Source organism: Peromyscus maniculatus, chromosome 8, assembly GCF_049852395.1.
Source record: "Peromyscus maniculatus bairdii isolate BWxNUB_F1_BW_parent chromosome 8, HU_Pman_BW_mat_3.1, whole genome shotgun sequence".
NCBI classification, from domain to species: domain Eukaryota; kingdom Metazoa; phylum Chordata; class Mammalia; order Rodentia; family Cricetidae; genus Peromyscus; species Peromyscus maniculatus.
In genome coordinates this window covers 87,889,636-87,913,010 of record NC_134859.1, presented here as the reverse complement: position 1 = coordinate 87,913,010, position 23,375 = coordinate 87,889,636, and the positions used below count along the sequence as shown (strand labels likewise).

Genomic DNA, 23,375 nt, shown 5'->3' with positions numbered 1-23,375 from the left:
AGTCACATTCTGTAGCCCATGCTAGCCTAGAACTCACTGTGTGAGCTGGGCTGTCTCAGACTCATGGCAATCCTGCTTCAGTTTCTCTAGATGCTGAGATTTCAGGCATGGGCCCCCATGCTCTGCTTGCACTTGAGACAGTCTCAATACTTAGCCCAGTGTGGTAAACTCTAGATCCGTCTGCCTCAGCCTCCCAAGTGCTAGTATTAAATATGTGAACCACCATGCCTGGCCCACAGGAACTTCCTAATGCCTGACTCCAGAATTAGAACTTAAGAGTCTACAGAGCACACCTCCCTAGCCATCGGTATGGAGCTTGAGAGACCCTAGACCACTGCTGGCTTCTAGAATTGCTTCTAGAGACTAGGCTTTCATCCCTGCCCCAGGCAAGTTAGGAACTAGGAGAGGGGAGAGGCACAGCTTTGGGGCTGGGCCCTTTCAAAGTCTCTGTCTATGGTACTTCTCTGCATCTTATCAGTCAGAGTTGTTCCCGTAATGGAGAGAAATGTAGGGGCTGGGCTGTTTCCCCAAGTCTTCTAAGTGGTTTGTATTCTATGTTTTGAGCAGCCAGGAGAAATGGGAAAATTGTCTCTCTAAAGTTGGCCTGTTCAGTCCTACTTTGGAGACTTGTGGCAGAAGTGGAGAGAACAGACTGGAAATGAGAGATCTTAGAAGCAAATAATGGGGCTGGAGAGCTGGCTTGGTGGTTAAGAACACTTCTGCTTTTGAAGCAGACCTGGGTTTAGTTTCCAGCACTCACAAGGTGGAACCATCCAGAACTCCAGTTCCAGGGAATCCAACGCCCATTTCAGACTTCTGTAGGCCCCGGGCACCCATGAGGTACATGTACATACATGCTGGCAAATCACTCATACGCATAAAATAAGTAAATAAACCTAAAGAACAGGAAGCAAAATAAAATAGAAGAAGTAAAAAGCAGCAGGTGCAGCCTGATTTGAGCCCCGACGGTGTGATAGATGTGAGCCATTAGAGTGTAGACTCAGGGTGTAAGCATTTCTGGCTTGGAAAACTGGATGGATAACATCTCTCCTGGCTCTGCTTTCTCCAAGATTGCCATCCTTATCCCTGGCCACTGTCAAAAGTGCTGTCTTGTTTTTGTAGCTTTTACTTGTCTTTTCTGTCATCAGGTGCCTCTTTTGGTTCCTTGCAAAGTCTGTCGTTTTATGTCTCATGTCCTAACTGACTTTCTCAGGGCAGCAGCCTCTCCTCCATCGCAGAAGCTATGGAGACACGATTTTGAAAGTCCTTGGGAAATGATTTTTTTTTCATGGTGATATATTGCACTGCGCTGTCATCAGCTATTCTGAATTTATTTATTTATTAACTAGCATAATCTCTACTACTGAGCTGTACCCCACATTCTTTCTGGATTGTTTTTTAAATTAATTTTTTTTGACACTTTACCCATGAGCTGCTTGAAGAATGGGACAGTGTCTTAGTTCATCATCTGGGCTCCTAGTTTAATGCAGAGAATGGGCTTGCTGTGTTTCCTGCTGGTAAAAGCCAGTGACACAGATTGAACAACACAAGGGTTTTTCCCAGCACCCTCCCTGCTTGCATCACCGCCCATTTCCCAACAGGGCAGGTAATAGGATGGGATGGTAATCAGATGACAGATTTTCATGAATTCATGTGTGTGTTAATCCTTTTTGGCAGCAAGGAGGCCAGGCCAACCACCCAACAGCTGCTGTGGTGACGGAGAAGCAGCAGATGCTGGAGCAGCATCTTCAGGATGTCCGGAAGCGTGTGCAGGTGACCAGGCCTCACCCAGGGGGCCTCGCTCAGGCTGTGGAGTGTGGTCCTGCATGCACATTTTCAATATCTTCAAAACTTTCTTTTTCCTCTCCTGAAGGGAACCTCTTTTTTACTTCTGTTTTTGGTTTGTTTGTTTAAACAGGATCTAGAACAGAAAATGAAAGTGGTAGAGAATCTCCAGGATGACTTTGATTTCAACTATAAAACCCTCAAGAGTCAAGGAGGCAAGTGAACATCAGAGACGTTAAAATCTGCTGAGAGCTAGGCTGTGTCTTTGAGTTTCAGGACCTGGCTTCACTCATGTGACTGCACAGCAGGAGAAGCAGGAGCTTCTGGCACTTAGTAGGACAACCTTTTGTTTGTCCTTGAGATGGGATTTGACCATGTAGCTCAGGATAGCCCTTGAGCCTGCTGCCATCTTACCTCAGCTCTCCGAGTAGCAGGGACTGCATGTGCACACAGGGTTTGGGGCCTCGTTGGGAAGGCTGCGGCATTCCCCCTGGTCAAGGCATCTTTCCTCCCCTACCAGACATGCAGGATCTGAATGGAAACAACCAGTCTGTGACCAGGCAGAAGATGCAGCAGCTGGAACAGATGCTCACGGCGCTGGACCAGATGCGGAGAGTAAGCTTTCTGGACAGCTTCCTGGAGCTTCCCCAGCACCACACACCTGCTGTGGGAAGACTTGACTGGGCTCTAACGGGTTCCCTCTCTGGAACTGACTAGAGAACATGGTTAGACATGGTCTGGGGAAATGTCTTTTGACTGTTTTGATTTCCAAACAGAGCATTGTGAGTGAGCTGGCGGGGCTTTTGTCGGCAATGGAGTACGTGCAGAAAACACTCACAGACGAGGAGCTGGCTGACTGGAAGAGGCGGCAGCAGATCGCGTGCATTGGAGGTCCTCCCAACATCTGCCTGGATCGCCTGGAAAACTGGTAAGGGTTGGAAGGAAGGCTTGTTTTCCTTCTAAAGAGCTGGGTTCGGTCACAGGCCTTCAGAGTGGGGCTACCTTGCTCATGCAATCGTTTTTTCCTTTTTATTGCTGCCGGGGCGGGGGTGGGGGGGGTGGGGGTGGGGTGGGGGAGACGACACCCATCCCTTAGACATGTGCTAGACAAATGTTCTAGAACCGTTGAACTACACTATACTCCTAGCCCCGGATACTCTATTGCTAAGACGGGCACTTAGTTTTTCTTCTTTTACTTTGAGAAAGAATCTCACTGACTGCTAGGCCAGCCTCAAGCCCACTATATAGCCAGGCTCACCTTGAACTTGCAATCCTCCTGCCTCAGCTTCTTAAGTATCTGGAATTTTAGGCATGAATCACCACTCCTGCCATAAGGTAGCTTCTTTTACATACTCAAATTTAGTCTAAGAGTTAAAACCGTTAACTAGGGGCTGGAGAGATGGCTCAGAGGTTAAGAGCACGGACTGCTCTTCCAGAGGTCCTGAGTTCAATTCCCAGCACCCACATGGTGGCTCACAACCATCCATAATGAGATCTGGCACCCTCTTCCATATACATAATAAATAAATAAATCTTAAAAAAAAAAAGTTAACTAATTTTAACAAATTTTTAATTAAAAAAATGCTTATATCACTAATTTTAAATATATTTAATTTTTAAATTTAAATAATACTTTAGTTGTATTTAACACTAAATTCTCTATTTTAGTTACTTTAATAATTTAAAACATTATATATTCTTTGTAAAGGAGGAAAAAGTTGAAGTATATGAAATTAATAAAATGAAAGACAAAAATTCAAATCCATTGAGTGGTATCAGCGAGTCACCAGACTTTGTGACAATCATTTCTGTAGACATCTGTCAGTGAATATACATGTGATCTAGAAGTCCAGCTTCAGGTAGCAGCGGCTCCGTTTCCTGCCTCCTTTGCTGCAATGGGAAGGACGGCTCACGTGGCCTCATGCATCCAAGGCGCAGGCTCAGCTCCTGAGCTCTCCCAGGCCCATTTGTTCTCGCGTGCTCATCTGTTATCTGCTCTTTTCCTAATACTGGCCATCTGGCGTGGTGAGCAGGGCCTCAGAGCTAGTGTGCCCCACCACCTTAAACTAGAAGAAGCTTGGCAGGATAGGGAACCCCGCTCCATGGAGCATGAAACTGGACGTTCAAGAAAAGTCCACGTGACAAGCCTGTCTGTGTCACCACCGACACTGAGTGCTGTTCTTTTCCTGAAAGCAGTCTGTAGAGCTTCCTGATCAGAGTTCCAAGAAGTTAAGTTCTGGGAGATGCCAGAAAGGATGGGTCAGGAGTCAGATCCCTGCAGCTGTCCACCTTTCACCTTCTGCCTTTTATTAAACTAGTGATAAACCATAAAGGAGAGACATTAGATGTAAAAAGAAAGATACTAATATTCCCTATTCTTGGAGGCAGAATTAGTCAGCTTTGTCTCTCTTTCTGCCCACTTTTTCTTTCTTTATAATATTTTTTTTAATATAACCCTGACTGTCCTGGAACTCATTCACTCTGTAGACCAGGCTGGCCTCGAACTCACAGAAATCTGCCTGCTTCTGCCTCCCAGCTGCTGGGATTAAAGGCAGGCACCACCATGTCTGACTTTTCTAGCTGACTTTTTAAATTTTGACATATCTTGGTATATCTTTATGATTCATCGAAGAAGAACATTGAATGGGTTCTTGATGAGGCTCAACCCTTTGTCTTCTCTTTCAAGGAGCACTAAGGCCACCATGGTGAAGGGACCTGGCCATGCTTATGCAGATCATGAATGGCAGCGCTGGCTCAAGCCCACTTAGTGTCCTCTGCCTTCCAGTGTCATGTTTTAATACCTAGACAGCCTAGGATGGGGAAAGTGAGCACAAGTGTTCTTCATATTTGGTCTTGAATTCATTCACAATCCGGTGACAACTCCATTAATGCCTCCTAGTGGTGTAAGCCTTGACCTTCTTCCCTCAACTATATGCTTCAAATCATTGAAGTGGCCAATCTTATGTATATTCCCTGTCATTATTTTAGGGCCTTTTCTCCCTAGACAGGCCTCACTGCATAGCTCAGGCTGGCTTTGAGGTCACTATGCAGCCCAGACTCAGGGGCCCTTTCCTTCAGTCTCCTGAGAGCTGGGGTTACAGCCAGGCACCAGAGGTAACTGGGAACTGCCTTTCGTTATTGGCAGGATAACTTCGTTAGCAGAATCTCAACTTCAGACCCGCCAACAAATTAAGAAACTGGAGGAGCTGCAGCAGAAAGTGTCCTACAAGGGGGACCCCATTGTGCAGCACCGGCCGATGCTGGAGGAGCGGATCGTGGAGCTGTTCAGAAACTTGATGAAGAGGTAAGCTTAAAAGGCTGGGGTTCAGAAGCAAGGAGCAGGAAGAAGCCTGGTCCCCACAGCAGGTGACGTGCTGTCCTTTCCCCTCCAGTGCCTTCGTGGTGGAGCGACAGCCCTGCATGCCGATGCACCCCGACCGGCCCTTGGTCATCAAGACTGGTGTCCAGTTCACTACTAAAGTCAGGTGGGCCCAGTCTTTACACTTTGGTGGGGCTTTTATTGATGTCCAGTCCTCTTCCTTGAGCATTTCAAGGGGAGGAGGAAGGCTCAGCAATAGGAGAGCTGAGGTGGGAGGTGAATCCCACTCCTTGAATCAGAACAAATGCGGAGGAGGGTTGTCCTGCACTGTGAAATCTCCTTTAGAAACAGAGCTGTGTTGGGTTTTGTACTTAACATAAGGAATGCCAGCTGCAGAGAGAGCAAGTTCGTGCAGGGTTTCTCATTAAATGCTTTTTATCATCCTTCTGTGAGTCTTGCAGCTTGGTTCACATTCTTAGGCATTTTCAGTACTTCTTGGTTGAAGGGTCAGCATTCAGCTTTAGTGTCAAAGATGACTCTGGGTGGAGCTAGAATTTGGGCTTGTAAATAGATTGATTGATTGATTGATTAAATCTAGACAGTGTTTCTCTGTATAACCTAGAACTTGCTGTCCTAGAATTCATTTTGTAGTCTAGGCTGGCCTTGAACTCAGATCCACCTGCCTCCTCATCCTGAGTGCTGGGATCAAAGGCATGCACCAGCAATATATTTACTTCTTAGGAATTGAAGTATTAGGGGTTTTTATATTTTTTTAAACTAGAGGTCATGGTAGGAAGCCTACTAACTTTCCTTGACTATATGTTTTTAATAGGTTGTTGGTCAAATTTCCCGAGTTGAATTATCAGCTTAAAATTAAAGTGTGCATTGACAAGTAAGTATTCTTTATTATTTTAAAACAATTTTTAACTTTGAATATATTTTGATCAAATTCTTCCCCTCCCCCAAGTACATCCAGAGCCGCTCCTCCTCCCTACCCATCCAACTTTTAAGTTCTTTCTCAAAAAAGCAAACCCTAACCCCCAAAGCCTACAAAACAAAGTACAACAACACCTCAAAAGAAACAAAGCAAACCAAACCATGTAACAAGATAAAGCCATCACATCGAAGTTGAGCCACACAGACCAAAAATGTAACAAGATAAAACAGAAATGGTCACATTAGAGTTGGACAGGGTGGACGAAAACCATGTAACAAGATAAAACAAAATGAAATCGCATGGGAGTTGGATAAACCAGCAGAAGGAAAAGAGCCCAAGAGAAGGCACAAGAGTCAGAGAGCCACTTGTTCGCACACTCAGGGCTCCCTTAAAAACACTGACCTGGCAGCCATAATGTAAGCCCAGAGGACCTGGTGCAGGCCTGCAGGCCCTGTGCATGCTGCCTCAGTCTCTGTGAGCTCATGGGAGCTTTGCTTCGGTTGATTCAGAGGGCCTTGTTCTCCTGGTGTCCTCCATCCCCTCTTACACTCTTTCCACCTCCTCTTCCATGGGGTTCCCTGAGCTCTGAGGGGAGGGATTTGATGGGGCCATCCTGTTTAGGGCTGAGTGTTCCAAGGTCTTTCTCACTGTGTGATGTCTGGCTGTGGGTCTCTGTATCTGTTCCCATCTGCTGCAGGAAGAAATTTCTCTGATAATGGTTGAACTGATCTACGAGTGTAGCAAAATATTATGAGTCATTTTATCACTACATTTCCTTTTTGGGGGGTGGGGTTTCTAGACAGGGTTTCTCTGTGTAGCTTTAGCACTTTTCCTGGCACTCACTCTGTAGCCCAGGCTGGCCTTGAACTCACAAAGATCTGCCTGCCTCTGCCGCCTGCATGCTGGGATCAAAGGTGTGCGCCACCACCGCCTGGCTTTTTTTTTCCCTTTTCCTTTTTTAAAGATTTATTTATTTATTATGTATATGGAAGAGGGTGCCAGATCTCACTACAGACGGTTGTGAGCCACCATGTGGGTGCTGGGAATTGAACTCAGGACCTCGGGAAGAGCCCTTTTCCTTTTTTTTAAAGACTTTTTTTAGACTTTATTATTTGGTTTTGCTCTAGGTTCTTGGGCTGTCGGGTTCTTGGTCACCCAAGTATTGTTGGGTATGGGTTCTATCTCATGGAGTGGGCCTCAAGTCAGATCAGTTATTGGCTGGTCACTCCCACAAGCTTTGTGCCACCATTGCCCTAGCATGTCATCTTACGGGCAGGGCACCGTTGTAGATAAAGGGTTTGTGGCTGGGTTGATATTCACATTCCTCTTTTGGCAGCGTGCAGAGTACTTCCTCTAACAAAGACCCTGGCAGGTAGGGGTGAAGGCTCTATGTAGGCACCAGCTCGACATCTCCAGGTTCAGTGAGTTATGTAGGTGTTGTCTTCAGCAATGGGGGCCTTGCTGTCAGTTTATAGAGAGCAACCCGTAGTCTCGGCAGCAGCCTGGGTTGTTTGGGATTCCCATGAGGTCCCTTTGGCCAACAACTCAATTAGATGTAACCCACTCCAGTACTGGAAGCTTCATTTGGTGACAAGAGATGGCCAGGTGGAACTCTGTCTCTTCCATTATTTGGAGATTTCTTTGAGGTTGCCTTCATATGCGATTATATTAGGAGGTTTCTACTATATTAGATTTCCATGCTACCCCACAAATGCCCCTTAAGTTTATCTGTCTCTCCCCATATTCCCTTTCATCCACTACTCCCCACCCCACCCCACCCCTGTCCCCTCCCTTGATCCTCCCTTATAGACCCTCCCCATCCATAAATATCCGTTCTATTTATTCTATCCCCCCTTTTTGTTTTTTGTTTTGTTTTGTTTTGAGACAGGGTTTCCCTGTGTAGCCCTGGCTGTCCTGGAACTCACTCTATAGATAGACCAGGCTGGCCTCGAACTCACAGAGATCCTCCTGCCTCTGCCTCCCGTGTGCTGGGATTAAAGGTGTGCACCACCACCCAGCCTATTTTCCTTTCCTAATGAGATCTATCTGTCCCCTCTAGCCCCTTACTCTGTACCTACCCTCTGTGGTTCTATGGATTGTAGCGTGGTTATCATTGATTTAACAGCTGATATCTACATATAAGTGAATACACACCATATTTGTCTTTCTGGGTCTGGGATACCTCACTCAGGATGCTTTTTTTTTCTAGTTCCATCCATTTGTCTGCAAATTTCACCCTGTCATTTTCTTTTTAAATGACTGAGTAATATTCCATTGTGTAAATACACCATAGTTTCCTTATCCATTCTTCTGTTGAGGGACATCTAGGTTATTTCTAATTTCTTGTTGTTATAAAGAGAGAAGCAACATGGTTGAGCAAGAGTCCCTGCGGTAGGATGAAGCATCCTTTGGGTGGATGCCCAAGAATGTAAAGCTGGATCTGGAGGTAGACTGACCCCCATCTTCCTAAGGACCTGCCGCGCTGATTTCTGTAGTGTCTATGAGTTTGCACTCCCCCAGCAGTGGAGGAGTGCTCTTCTTACCTCTCCAGCATGAGCTGTCACTTGCTTTGTTGAGCTTAGTCATTCTGACAGGTGTAAGATGGTATCTCAAAGTAGTTTTGATTTGCATTTCCCTGATGGCCAACAATGGTGAACGTTTCTTTAAGTGTTTCCCAGCCATTTGAATTTCCTCTACTGAGAATTCTTTGCTTGGATCTATACCCCATTTTTAAAATTGCGTTATTTGTTTTCTTGATATCTAGTTTCTTGAGTTCTTCATATGTTATAGCTCTTAGCCCTCTATCAAATGTGTAGTTGGTACAAATCTTTTCTCATTCTGTAGGCTGCCATGACAAGTAAATATTCTTTTTTTTTGTTTGTTTGTTTGTTTGTTTGTTTGTTTTTCGAGACAGGGTTTCTCTGTGTAGCTTTGCACCTTTTCCTGGAACTCACTTGGTAGTCCAGGCTGCCCTTGACCTCACAGAGATCCGCCTGGCTCTGCCTCTCGAGTGTGGGATTAAAGGCATGCGCCACCACCACCCAGCTCAAGTAAATATTCTTAAACTTAGCTCTTATTTGCAAATGAAGGATGGAAAAACAGGAACTTTGACAGACATTTGACTTCAGAGATGTCTCCATTCAGGGATCTTTGTTTTGTAAACAATTGTGTTCAAAAACCTTTCAGAGACTCATCAATTTGCTTCAAATGTGAAAATAAAAAAGACTTGGAAGTATATACAGTATTAGAGCACTTCCCTCGCATGCATAAGGCCCTGAGTTCAACACCCATCCTGCAAAATAAAGACATAGCCTAGAGGTGATGGCGCACACCTTTAATTTCAACACTCAGGAGGCAGAGGCAGGTGGATCTCTGTGAGTTCGAGGTTAGCCAGTTCTACACAGAATAACCCTATCTTGAAAAACCAAAGAGAAAAAAGAAAAAGAAAGATGTAAATAAATAAATTATACTTGCCAAGTTATATCACAGTTGAAAAAAGTAAGCAAAGATAGCAAGATAATTTAGTTTTCTTCGTGCATGGGCGTGTGTGTGTGCGCGTGCGTGCATGCATGCGTGCGTGCGTGCGTATGTTGTATATGTGTAGAGCAGAAGTAGACATGAAGTGTCTTCCTGTACCACTGTTCACCTCATGTTTTGAGACAGGATCCCTGGACTTGGAGCTCACTCACTGGCTAGGCTGGCTGGTCAGCAAGCTTGGCATGCAGCCCCCAGCACTGGGGCTACAGACACTGCTGCACCCAGATTTTGTGTAATGCTGAGGATCCAAACTAGGGTTCTCATGCCATGCAGCAAGCACTCTGCCACTGAGCCATCTCCCCATCCCCGCGTCCATTCCTAAGTGTGCGGTCCAGTGGCCTGGACAGCCCCACTGCTAAGAGCAGGTCTCCGGAACGCAGTCACTTTGCAAACCTGAAGTGTTGTCCAGAGGGCCGCTCTCCTCTCCTTCAGTGTCTGACACCCACTGCTTATTCCCAAAGAGCTTTTTATTAAATGAAACTACTAGGAGGCGTGGGCATAGGAAGCTGCCTTGCCAGATATTAAAACACATGACGGAGTTCCAGTTGCTAAATGGGTGTGTTACCAGGACAAGAATGTGTTGATTGATCACTGTCACAAAATCTGAAGTCTAGAAATAGACTTGAGATTAATATAAGAGGTCAGTACATGTTGTAGAGAGGGCATGGTGCTCAGAGAGTGGCGGTGGGACAGCTTGGTATAGAGTGGAGTGAAAAGGGAGGGTTTTTCTTTTGCAGACCGTTAGCATAAACTCCGGGCATATTCACTATATTTACATGTTAGCAAAAGCACCCATAGAACACAAGTGCATAATGTCGCAGTGGCACAGAAAAGTGACGACACCACCACTTCAAAAGAAATTCTGATGGTGGTCTAAAGTAAACCATGGACCTACCCCGTGACACAGCCATTTCACTCACAGATGTTAACACAAGAGCAATGAAAAATCCACGTGCATGTCCACTAACAGGAATGAACGAACCGTTTGCACTCTGCCATACAGTGGAATACTGTTCACCATCAAAGCAAAGGAACTATTTTTTTTTAGTTATTTAGTTGTTATTTTATGTACATTAGTGTTATGGTGCATGTATATCTGTGTAAGGGTGTTGGATCCCCTGGAGCTGGAGTTACAGACAGTTGTGAGTTGCTATGTAGATGCTGGGAATTGACCCTGATCTCTCCAGCCCCATGAAAGGAACTATTGATAGTTGTAAAACATGAATACATCTTCAAAGTATTTATGTTGAGTGAAGGAAACCAGGTCTCCTCCCCAAAGAGTGCATGCTTTATGTTTGCATGTGTATGTTTCTAAAAATGCAAATAAATCTGCAGTGATAGAAAATGCAATAATGTTCTGGGGCCAGGGTGGGGTGGAGTATGGGGTTGGGGTGCATTACAAGTGAGTTTAGGGGCACTTTGGGGTGGTGGATATGTTCTGGATTATGCTGATGTTTCATTGGTGTGTGTAGCTTTTATAAACCAGCCCCATAGGTTGTACATTTAAGATTGTGTAATGTATTGGTTATAAATTATAAATAAAAACTAATACAAAAAGGGTATATATAAAAAAGAGAAAGATGATTCAGACATGAGGGAGAGCTGATCATTGGCTTGAAAATGTCATCCCTGGAAAAACAGAATGTTTTAAAGCTGATCAATTTATTCTACAAACCCACAAGAAGGTTCTATGTGTAAGTAAGTATATAGCAATCGAGAAGCAGTTTTATTTATTTGTTTGTTTGTTTATTTGTTTGTTTTTCAAGACAAGGTTTCTCTGTGTAGCCCTTGCTGTTCTGGAACTAACTCTGTAGACTAGGCTGGCCTTGAACTCACAGAGATCTGTGTGCCTCTGCCCCCTGAGTGATGGAATTAAAGGTGGGCACCACCATGCCTGACTGAGAAGAACTTTTAAAATAGTACTCTAAAAAGAAGATAAAAACAGAGCTATCATAGTATAAAAGGATGGCACAGTAGGGACAGAGGTAGCAGTGGTCACATGGGGACAGCCTTTCCAGCCTCGTCACAGGAGGTGTTGAGAGCTGGCGGTCACAACAGACCTTTACAGAAACTCCAGCGTGGCTTGGATAATGAGGAAATTTGCCACCTGTGTAACTGGAAGTGCAGTTGGGCAAGTACCTGAGATGAGGTCAGTGACTCAGACGTGTCTTCAGGAACCCAGAATCCCATCCCATCCCTAGTGTACACCTGTAGACTTGAGGTTCCCTTCCACGCTGCTCCGTGGCTGCTAGTAGCAGTTAACAAAGGCCATACACCTTCTCACATACATCTGTGGAGCAGAACAGCCTAGGATACCCTCCTTGGTCGGATTGAGACAAGGCAGACTGCGGCCTCACTGCTCTGTGCTTCCTCCGTTCTGATGAATGTAGTGATCAGGGTTCCCTGGAGGTAGAGATGGCCTCTGCCATCCCATGCTGAGCAGGATGGAGAGTTCTTAGGAAAGGTAAAGAAGCTGTGGGGTAGACACCCAACTGAGGCTACTGCTTAAGTACATACAGAGTTTTATTTCACCCCTAAAACATAACTGGACAGCTAAAGGCATTTCCCATCAAAGTAGGTTCTGGAAAGAAACGGGGTTGATGACTTCCATTTTGTTAACCTTCATCTGTGTTCTTGACAGAGATTCTGGGGACGTTGCTGCTCTCAGAGGGTGAGTCCCGCCTCCTTTGTTCTGTTCCATCCAGCTTCATCCTCTGGCTGCTCAGTCACTCGTGTGTTGGTTTTTCTCCCATGATTCAGATCTCGGAAATTTAACATTCTGGGCACAAACACGAAGGTGATGAACATGGAAGAGTCCAACAACGGCAGCCTGTCTGCGGAGTTCAAGCACTTGGTGGGTCGTAGGGGGTGCTCCCCGGAGGGTGCTCCCTTGCACAGAGGGCAATGGCAGAGCAAGAGCTAGCAACAGCCACACATGACACTTGGCCTTTTTCCTTTCTTCCAGACCCTGAGGGAGCAGAGATGTGGGAATGGAGGCCGTGCCAATTGTGATGTAAGTTTTGTTCAGGCTAAAAACTGTCCGGAGTGTCCTCTTTGAGGAAAAGAGAGAAAGCGCTCTCTGTCTGGCCCAGAATTAAAGACCTTGATCTGCTGTTTCAGCTGCTGTTTAGAAATGTCGCTCTGGGCCAGTGTGACATGCTCAGAAGTCACAGGTGCCGTGGAGTTCTCGAAGAGGAGCACTTCCCTGAGAGTTGGGGAGTGGCCCCCCTTTCAGCAGTGGGAAGTCCCTTGTTGAGCTGTTACCCACACCCATTTGGTAGAAAAGTTTCCACCTTGCCTGGGGCTTCCCAAAGTCCCTTGCTACCACCTGCCAGCTGGCTCCATTTTCAGGGCCTTGGTGAGATGGAAAGCAAGTCAGAGTTAAACTTAAGAAAACAGCACACACACACACACACACACACACACACACACGCACTCAGGAGCTGAGGCAGGGGGATCATGAGTTTAAGATTATTCTGTCCTTCAGCACACACATAGAAGAACTGGGATTTCCTTCCTGAGAACTCATTCCTTAGTAACTCCTGTACAAAGCGAGAGGGCTGCACTGTACCCCTGCTCGTGGCAGGAAAGGTGTTACAGTCACTTTGGAAAGCAGCTCGGCATTGTAAAATGAGCATCCCCTGTGAACCAGTAGTCCAGGTCCCAGGATTATCACTAGAGAAACCTTTGCATGTGTGCAGCAAGGACAAGGACATGATCACAGCCACCGAGTACTCTCCAAACAGCCCAGATCTGAGAGCCCTTAGGGAGACAGGAGTGCGGTGTAGTCACAGCGGAATACTCTCCACTGTGATAGAAGAAGTGGGACCTGCATGTGACCACCTCACACTGGGGGTGGGGGCCAACAGCTGGAACATACTAACAGTAGGACCACACATGTGTGGGGTTCACAGACACCCCGCGTAAAATGCACATGCTTGGAGAAACAACCATGAACATGGTTAGGAGGAGCTAGGAAACAATAGAGCCACAAGACACAGCAGTACTGTAAGAGGAAGGGGAAAAATGGCCTGGGGAATTTCAGTGCCAATGGCTTGTCCTTAAATGGATGGTGATGCAGGCTGTGGCTCAGTGGTGGGGTGCGCTTAGCATGCGTGAGACACAGAGTTTGCCCCCTAGTATGGATGGAAGAAAGGAGGGAGAGAGAAAAGGAGGAAGAGAAGAAATTCAAATAAACTTGCCTACGTGCCTCCCTCCCTCCCTCCCTCCTTCCCTCCTTTCCTCCCTTCCTTCCCTCCTGTCTGTGTTTGTGTATGGACGCCCATGTGCCATGGTGTGCATGTGGAGGTCAAAGGACTACTTCTAAGACTTTTTTCCTTTCACTGTGTGGGTCTCAGGGATTAAACTCAGGTTATCAGGCCAATGCCCTTGCCCACTGAGCCATCTTGCTGGTCCCCAAATGATAAATAAACGGGGTGGTGTATCCTTGCATATCCATTGCTTTGTTGTTCTTTGTGCCTTGAATCTGTATATTATAAAATACGATTATTTATTATGTAATACATACTAAAAGATCAGGTTTGAGGACCCTGCCCTGAGGATCTTTGTGTTGAAGAGAGAAGGTACAGAGCTGTGTCCCTGACACTGTCCACAGCCACCTTATTAGTGTAGTGAGGCCATAGCACATCACTGTCCTCTGTTGTTGCTGCTGAGAACTCGGCCATTCTCTGAAGAAGTGACTTTGCTGTTGCAGGCCTCCTTGATTGTGACTGAGGAGCTGCATCTGATCACCTTCGAGACTGAGGTGTACCACCAAGGCCTCAAGATTGACCTGGAGGTGAGTTCTGCACACAGACAGCCCGTGCACTTTCAGAGCGACAGGACAAAATGCCTGGTGGCATGTGACTGTTTGCTAAGCCTGTGTTTAGTTTTCACTGTCCACCTCTGAAAGTCCTTGATAGCCACCCACTGAGAAGAAAGTGTTGCTTGAGCACATGAATTGGAAATCTGTCTTTAATGACTGCTTCGAATCAATTTGATAAAGTTTGGGCAAGTGAATCTTAGTAGCCACCATTTCAGTATGCAGAAAGTCATGGCATTTAGATCTTGTTTTCCAGCCTTGATCTTATTACATTAGACCTGGAAAATCAGGAATCCTTATGTTTGATTTCTAACACCTCAAGTTCATGGAAAGATATAGATAGATACTTTGCATTTTAGAGATTGCCTTCCAGGTCTCTGGAAAGTCAGGGCCGGGGACTAGCTTTGAGCCAGTTACATTTCATAAGTCACTGGTTATATTCAGACGTCAGCGAGTCCTGATGCCCAGGCTGATCATTCTTCTCCTCTGGTGTTGAGCTGCTTCAGTCACGCTCCTGCTTAGAGCTGGCATCTGGTGTGGCATGACTTTAATTCTAGCCTGTGGAGGTACAGGTGAAGAGGCTTTTGGAGCGGTGAGAGCCCAGCTGTCTTGCTAAAGTCACTCCCCACCTGTCCCCCATACTCTACAGACCCACTCTTTGCCAGTTGTGGTGATCTCCAACATCTGTCAGATGCCAAATGCCTGGGCATCCATCCTGTGGTATAACATGCTGACCAACAACCCCAAGGTGAGTCCCCCTCTGAACACCCTCTCTGAAATCCCTGAGTCCTTGCGCCTTCTCAGTCCTGGGGGGGTCATCAGCGTTCGTTCCTCTCTCACCTTTTCCATAGAACGTGAACTTCTTCACCAAGCCACCGATCGGAACCTGGGACCAGGTGGCCGAGGTACTCAGCTGGCAGTTCTCATCCACCACAAAGCGAGGGCTGAGCATCGAGCAGCTGACTACGCTGGCCGAGAAGCTCCTAGGTGGGTGTGTGACAGCCTCAGATGAGGGTCTGCTCTGGGCGGGTGGTCACTCGGGCAAGGTTTCCCAGGGTCTACCCAGGGCCAGGCACTGTGCCAGGCATAGCCTGGTGTTCATTTTTAGGATATGTGGCAGGGATCGGGAGGGCTTTTTTTCTTGATCCAGGCACTGCTCTGACTAACCTGAGGCGCTATTTTAGTGTGTGTTAGAAGATGGGTAAGAGCCCATTTCTTTAAGAAGCCATAGATGGGGGCTGGAGAGATGGCTCAGAGGTTAAGAGCACTGACTGGTCTTCCAGAGGTCCTGAGTTCAATTCCCAGTAATCACATGGTGGCTCACAACCATCTGTAATGAGATCTGGCGCCCTCTTCTGTATACATAATAAATAAATAAATCTTTTAAAAAAAAAAGAAAAAAAAGAAGCCATAGATGGTAGTTTAAATTTTTTTCTTTCCTTTAAAAAATATCTGGTCTAAAAGTCGCTTTGACCTGTGGTCCTACCAGACACAACCTTCTAACCCCAGCTGCCAGCTTGCTAGCGTGTGACACTGGTCCTCAGAACACACGAGGCAAGGGAGAGCAGGAGCCCAGGGGGGCATCGGTGCTGGGCTCCTCCAGGGTCAAATGCTGGGGTCGGATGTGTGTGGGCATGTTCGTGCACACGGACACACACGTACACACACGCACATGGAACTGTGGCACCCTGCAAGTACATAAAAGCAAATAACGGGACAAATGTTTGCACATCATCCTTGAGAAATGAAACCTCTAACCAAGGCCGAAATTCCTCTGTTGATCTTTTCCCTCCTCCAGGACCTGGCGTCAACTACTCTGGGTGTCAGATCACATGGGCTAAATTTTGCAAAGTGAGTGATCTTGTTGATTCCTATGGTTACCTCCTGGGAGGCAGGTCTGGAATGTTCATTTGTCAGGTGGTTCTGGGGAGGGGCATGGATACCCAAAGCCTCGGACCCCCTTTTCCAGCAGCTAGTAAGAGCTGCCTGAGGATAGAGGAGCCCGAGGACATGGGCAGAGTACTGAGGTTCAGGCATGATAGGGCTGGAATGGATGGTGGTGGACTTGGCTCTCCCATTATTCTTTCTCCAGGAAAACATGGCTGGCAAGGGCTTCTCCTTCTGGGTGTGGCTAGACAATATCATTGACCTTGTGAAAAAGTATATCTTGGCCCTCTGGAATGAAGGGTAAGGCTGAATGAAACTTGGCTGTACTGTGTGACCAAGTAACCTGCTCCCAGCAAGCCCGTGACAGGAACAACCTTAGCCCAAACAACTTTGGTTTTTCTCGGCTCCAGGTACATCATGGGTTTCATTAGCAAGGAGCGGGAGCGGGCGATCCTGAGCACGAAACCCCCGGGCACCTTCCTGCTGAGATTCAGCGAGAGCAGCAAAGAAGGAGGGGTCACTTTCACTTGGGTGGAAAAGGACATCAGTGGTAAGACCTTTCACCTGCCCCTCCTGTCTCCCTTGCGCCACCTGGTGGCCACTGCCAACACCTGGCTGCTTCTTGTTCTGTGTACTACTGCCCCCTGGAGGGCAGAGAGGGCCTGTGCCTCCTCCTGAAGGGCTGGCCTGCCCATTTGTTTACTCCATTGGCTAATATTCGAGTAGAAAAGTGTGATTCGAATCTTATTTCCACATTCCCTTTTCTACCTACCTTGTTAATACATCTGAGGCAAGTGTTTGGCCTGCGATCCAGCTTGACAGCTTCTCTATAGCCAGCCTGGACACCACCACAGTTCTAAGCCACTGGGTCTCCAGCACTTGACTGGCATAATCTTTCCTTCCCATGTCCCATGACAGGCAAGACCCAGATCCAGTCTGTAGAGCCGTACACCAAGCAGCAGCTGAACAACATGTCCTTTGCTGAAATCATCATGGGCTATAAGATCATGGATGCCACCAACATCCTGGTGTCCCCATTGGTCTACCTCTACCCTGACATTCCTAAGGAGGAGGCATTCGGGAAGTACTGTCGACCAGAGAGCCAGGAGCATCCTGAAGCTGACCCCGGTAGTTGTTGATTTTCCATGGTTCTGGTTTTGCTGTTAGGGAAAGGGGGACAGTGCAGGTCCTTGGAGGAGAGACAAGGACATGACCGGGTGTCTTAGGGTGGTGAGTCCTGCTATGGAAGAGCTGTTTATTGGGTACTTTGACAGGGTGACTGACGGGATTCAAGAGAAGACCAGAATCAGGCCTCACAGGAGTTGTCAGTCTGGAGATGAAAATAGACAGACAGACAGACAGACAGACAGACACACACACACACACACACACACACACACACACACTACACCCTCAAAACATCAGGAAGAGAAAATGAGGACAATTCTCTGATGCTTCTTACACGGTGGAGTCCAGAAGACTTGAGGCAGATTTGAGTCCCGTATGCTTCGCTTTCGTGTGTTAGCAGTGCCAGGCAGTCTGAAGAAAGGCTTGCTGGGACAGTGGCTGTTAGCAGCCTGGGGTAGAGTTCACGGCAGAGTGGGGAGTGTTGGGGTTGCAGGAGATGATGCCTGGAGGGGATGGGGAGCTGGCATTTAGAATCGACAGCTGTTGAAACAAGATGCATTTTACTATGTGGGAGTGCGTGTGACTGTATACATTATACAAAAAAACAGAGATTGTGTTGAGTTAAATCTGGAGTCCGTGGGGCTGTCCCCAGCATGAAGAGGCAGGGCTGTCTGGTCTCAAGCCGGTTAGTACTTGCTGCATCGACTGTCTTCTGTCTGCAAGCTGGTGAGGAGGCTGCTGTGTTCATTTGTGTTTTCTGTGACTGTTCTTAATCATCGCGCCATGCCGAGCTCTGTAATGAGATGTGTGAGGTGGCCTCCTTGCTCTGGCTACTTTTCATCAACTGCTTTTGTCCATGGAGCACCTGTGCACAAATGCGCCAACTCTCGCCGGCTCTGTCCTCGGCATGCTCCGCGGAATGTCCAGTTCTCAGGCTGGAGGAGTCGGGCTTGTTGACGGTTACTTCCCTTCCCTTTGTTCTGGTGTTGAGTTCTCTTCATCTGTGGAGGAGTTCAGCTCTTACTTCCTGTCTGTCCCTTATCTCGGCCTCCACCTTGCCTTCAGTTGGGAGATCTGTCTATCAGCCCTTCTCACACTCCTCTTTGTCCTTTTCACAGAGGACCTTGAAGTCCACGTGCTGCTGATCCTTTTGACTAATTTGCTTCCAAGACCCAGGCCCTTGGTCTGAGGCTGTCACCCCTTCCCATCTCTGCTGTAGTTGCCTAGAGACGTTCCTCAGGGCCAGGCACTGAGCACAAGAAAGGAGGCCCTTACCTGAGGGGCTTGCCTGTGAGCGTAAGGAGGGAGCACTGGGGGCTTGGGAGCCTGATGAAGGGTAGGTGGTTCCGATGAGCCCCTCAGAGAGGTGAGCTGTCATGACCGCTTCCTTTCTACTGCAAGAGTACCATGGTGTAGACATCGCTCAGCCTCTTCCCAGGTCTTCCTTGCCTTCCTCTGGAGGGCTTTTGAGTAAGTTCAGTCATAGTTTGTCCAGACCCAGACAGTTATCAGCCATGTCTTCCTCTTCTCTCCTCTCTTAGTTCTGTGCTCCACACTCCCACCTCAGGCCCAAAGGACTTCTCAGAGAACGGAATTCATTCTCTCTCTCTCTCTCTCTCTCTCTCTCTCTCTCTCTCTCTCTCTCTCTCTCTCTCATGTATTGTGTGTGGGGCTCTTGTTGGAGGTCAGAGGACCTTGAGGGTCCCAGCTCTTTCCTCCCATTGTGTGGATCCTGGGGTTGAACTCAGGTCCTCAGGTTTGGAAACAGCAGCGTTAGCACCTCGCTATCTTGCCCAACTGTCTTCCCTTACCCCTCTGTCTCTCGGGGAGAGAGTTCTCATCCTAGAGAGCTCTTTGGACCAGGACAGTTGGATTTGTAGATGCACAATTGCCTCAGGAATTCCTTTGGCTCTATGCTAAGTTACCTGTTTCTTGGCCAAAAATGAACCTGGATTTTCACGATGGCCGCTTTTCAATGGCTTCTAGCTGCTTGTAGGCCCTGGGGTTATGTCTCAGCCTTTCTCAGCCTACCCACACTGCTCCAGGCCTGCCCCATGCTTTGTTGAGCTGAACTCCCAAGACTTCAGGCCAGTGCCTCCAGGGCTTTGCCTAACATTTCAGTCCTCACATTTCCAACATAAACGGCAGAGATGGAAGACAGCCAGACCCGCCTCTCCCTCCCTCCCACACATGAGAGAGAAGGTGCCTTGGCCAGGTCTCCTGGCTGTTGCAATGGACTCAGACCCGGCTGTCCTGTCTTCCTGGTGGCTGGGATGTGGTTGCTAGCTTGCAAGTGGCTTTGGAGCCTCCAGCATTGGCCATCTTTGTCTTCTTAAACATTCGGTCCTGTTGGTGTCAGGGCTGGTCACCTGGTCAATTCACAAGCGTGACCAGGTCACAGTAGAAGCCTAGAACCACACAAAGGTGTTGAACACTCAGGCAGGGTGGGAGGGAAGCCTAAAGTTGGCGGCAGGCTAGGTGTAGGTACAGGCAGGCAGGTGTGCCCAGAAGTTCTGCAGCTGTGGAAAGCATAAAACTTCAGACTACGAGTACCTTGGATGTCACATAGCACATGCTGAGCGAGGGAGGACAGCCCTAAGAGGTGGACAGGTGTCTGGACAGTCTCTGTGTGAGGTTGGCTCCAGCCATCTGGAGAGCCAGATGGACCTCTTGCACTGTTCCCAAAGCAGCTTGCACTCAGTTAAAGCCCGGTTTCCTCTCTGCAGGTGCCGCCCCTTACCTGAAGACCAAGTTCATCTGTGTGACACCGTAAGTGGCTTCCCTTCCCAGTTTGCATTCATTTCTACTGTCCTCAGTTGTCCCCAGGAATAGGGAGGACGCGGGGTCAGAGCCACTGTGAAGGGCTGGATGCTCCTGGGCTGCTTAGTGCTCAGAGTGACCTACTTTGTGTGTTTAAAAAGCTTGAGTTGTTATTTTTTTTTCTGTTGGAGACCAGAGTTTGATGGCTTGTGTGTGTGTGTTTTGTTCTTTTTTTTTCCCCTCCATTGTGTCTTGTCAACCCGGCCCTTCCCCCTCCTGCCGCCCCCCTTTCCTACAGAACGACCTGCAGCAATACCATTGACCTGCCGATGTCCCCCCGCACTTTAGATTCATTGATGCAGTTTGGAAATAACGGTGAAGGTGCTGAGCCCTCGGCAGGAGGGCAGTTTGGTGAGTGTCTGGAGAGTCAGGCCCTTGTCTGATGCCTGCCTGTACAGACAGAGCCAGAGCCAGAGCCAGCCGGCTCTGCTGGTTGGAGTCAGTTTTAGAGCCATGCTGCCCTATGGAAATGGATGGCACACATGTGTCATTTTCCAGCAGCCACAGTAAAAACAGTGCAAAGTGGCAAGTGACATGAATGCCTTATGTAAGCAGCACACTATCACATTAGCATCCGAGGAGAAGTCCTCAGACTATTTCTCCCTCTTCCCTCTCCTACTGAGTCTGTGACGCCTTGATTTAGACTAGTTTCAGGTGCTCGGTGGCTATGTGCGGTTAAGGCCATCACTGCCAGGGCAGCCTCAGACCTTTGAAATAGAGAGTCGGGGCTGAAGTGGTGACTGAGCTCCTCCTCTACAGGGCAAGGCCCTGTAAGGAGCAGGGAAGCCTGGCTTTTCCGACCTTGCCCGGGCCCGGAGGGACAGGAGACTGGTTAACAGCAGAGCCCCCTGGCAGAGGGATGGGAATGTCTGTAAGCTGGCTGCGCTCAGGTGGCTGAACTGGCACTGTCTCTGTGTCCCCGCAGAGTCACTCACGTTTGACATGGATCTGACTTCGGAGTGCGCTACCTCCCCCATGTGAGGAGCCTTCACTGGAAGCTGCAGAGACGACTGAGGCTCCTGCCCCCGCTTCCACCCTTAAGCAGTCAAACCCAGATCATCTGAAACTCCTAACTTTGTGGTTCCAGATTTTTTTTTTTTTAATCTCTACTTCTGCTATCTTTGAGCAATCTGGGCACTTTTTAAAATAGAGAAACGAGTGAGTGTGGGTGATGTGCTTTTATGTAAAGAGGAGAGGAGTCTCTGAGTCTGTGATGGGGGATGTGAGAGCGGGAGGCTGGAGGGAGAAAAAGGAAATGCCTTGTGTTCTGTCCCCACCCTCCTTTCCCAGCAGCGCACCGCCTGCCTCGGCTGGCAGCGGCGTTTGTTTGTTGTTAACAAGTGCCTCCCGGTGCCCATGGCATCTTTTGCCCATTTCTGTGAGCGGACCCCCCCAGGCTGCCCGCAGCTGAGGACTCTTGGCATTGCACTTTTAACCTTGCTAATGTCCAAATAGAAGACAGGACTAAGCCCATAGGTTTCTTTTTAAATTAAAAAAAAAAAAAAAGTAATAAGAATGAAAGGGCAAACCACACAGAGACAGCCTAGCCTTTCTGTATCAGAGAAGACGTTAGCTCTCAGCCTCCTTGGTGCTTTAAGCATATGAACCCTGAAATGGTTTCAGATGAAATCTTTAAAAGACATCTGAGGCTGTGGCTTGGCCTCTGGTTTGAACATGAAGGTTAGAGAGAACCTAGATATCCCAGACTCTTCATAAACTGGGTTTTGTTTGTTTTTTTTTTTTTTGTTTTTTGTTTTTCGAGACAGGGTTTCTCTGTGTAGTTTTGTGCCTTTCCTGGATCTTGCTCTGTAGACCAGGCTGGCCTCGAACTCACAAAAATCCTCCTGCCTCTGCCTCCCGAGTGCTGGGATTAAAGGCCACCACCGCCCGGCCATAAACTGGGTTTTATTTACCCAAGAGTATGCTTGCCTGTGGGAGGGGTGAGGCCAGGCCAAGGGCACTGAAAACCTCTGTTGCCTGCCTGCCCTCCCCCAAGACTCCGGACCCTGTTTCAGGGTCAGTCTGTCCTGTGGGTGCCTTACTGGGCCTAGGATCAACCTGGCTCCCTCTCCCACTTGACCTTGCTGGTGGCACGTCTCCTTCCCATGGCCACAGGCTCCTGCCCTGCTTGCACTGGGAATCCTGGTCTCAGGACCTTGTGACCAGAGAGCCTGAGTTACAGGCTTGAATTGATTTAGACTACGGGTCCTCAGCAAAGCTCAGGGATTAGGGTCCTTCCTTATTCTGTTTGCTTGGTTCCCAGGGGTGCCTGTAACCACGGGGCAAAAGCTGACTGATAAACTCCAGGTCTGCCCCTCAAATGAGGGGTGTACTCTTGGCCTCCCCTGAGACCGGCGGTTGTCTGCTCCCCATTGGGGCCCCAGGTGAGGTGGGACAGGTGCCTCCACCTGCCGTGGCCCTCATGTCACCTGCTTGCCTCAGCCACTCAGCTAACCTGCTCTGACACAGGGGCATGGCTACATTTAGTGACTCAGAGACCCATGCTCAGCTGACCAGTGTCTGGAATTCTGTTTGTTTCACTCAAATTAACCAGTGTCTGAATGAAGGGGTGAGAACATTGTCTCCAAGACAAACTGCTTGCCTTGGCTGCCCCTGGCCTTTTGCTTTGAGACAGTTATTGCTCGCCCTCCCCAGCAACATTCTTAGTAGACAATAAGCTGAACTCATAAACTGAAAGGGTGTTTAGAAAGGCAAGGCTTGGACCTACTGACAGCTTAAATCCTGGGGACCCAGGGAGCAAGGGCTCGGGCTTCTCTCGGGCAGGAGTTGTAAAGTTCCCGGCGCTGGGAAGTTACCTGGGTAGCCTGGGCTAACCACCTGTAGTTACAGCTCCAAGGAGAACAGAAACTGGCCCTGTGGAGTCCTCAGAACCGCCCGCCCACTTTCGCTCCCCTGACCCTGCCTGTCCCCAGCCTAGCCCAACCATGCCTGCGGATTGCTTGGCCTCTCTGTACAGTGGTTTGTATTCTATCCTGGCCACTGCGTTCAAATTCCAATGTATACTTTCTAGTGTAAAAATTTATATTATTGTGGGTTGTTTTGTTGTTGTTTGTTTGTTTGTTTTTTGTATATTGCTGTAACTACTTTAACTTCCAGAAATAAAGATTCTATAGGAGCTG

General features: G+C 48.0%; 1 protein-coding gene across 4 annotated transcripts in view; it reads left to right on the top strand.

The window, feature by feature from the left end:
- Stat3 (signal transducer and activator of transcription 3) overlaps positions 1-23,371 on the top strand; it is a 54,865-nt gene extending 31,494 nt beyond the window's left edge. The window contains exons 5-24 of one of the 4 annotated variants that reach the window (XM_006992903.4): positions 1,678-1,773; positions 1,919-2,000; positions 2,306-2,400; positions 2,562-2,713; positions 4,931-5,089; positions 5,178-5,270; positions 5,937-5,996; positions 12,220-12,249; positions 12,339-12,432; positions 12,544-12,591; positions 14,293-14,376; positions 15,050-15,148; positions 15,252-15,387; positions 16,199-16,251; positions 16,493-16,587; positions 16,698-16,837; positions 17,206-17,415; positions 20,142-20,184; positions 20,474-20,586; positions 21,161-23,371. In XM_006992903.4, coding sequence (XP_006992965.1) covers positions 1,678-1,773; positions 1,919-2,000; positions 2,306-2,400; positions 2,562-2,713; positions 4,931-5,089; positions 5,178-5,270; positions 5,937-5,996; positions 12,220-12,249; positions 12,339-12,432; positions 12,544-12,591; positions 14,293-14,376; positions 15,050-15,148; positions 15,252-15,387; positions 16,199-16,251; positions 16,493-16,587; positions 16,698-16,837; positions 17,206-17,415; positions 20,142-20,184; positions 20,474-20,586; positions 21,161-21,216 — 1,938 coding nt within the window. In that variant the 3' untranslated portion in view covers positions 21,217-23,371. Of the gene's footprint in view, positions 1-1,677; positions 1,774-1,918; positions 2,001-2,305; positions 2,401-2,561; positions 2,714-4,930; positions 5,090-5,177; positions 5,271-5,936; positions 5,997-12,219; positions 12,250-12,338; positions 12,433-12,543; positions 12,592-14,292; positions 14,377-15,049; positions 15,149-15,251; positions 15,388-16,198; positions 16,252-16,492; positions 16,588-16,697; positions 16,838-17,205; positions 17,419-20,141; positions 20,185-20,473; positions 20,587-21,160 lie in introns of all 4 variants that reach the window. The other 3 variants (XM_006992902.3, XM_006992904.4, XM_015986451.3) reach the window with 3 other exon arrangements.
- The last annotated feature ends 4 nt before the right edge of the window (positions 23,372-23,375 follow it).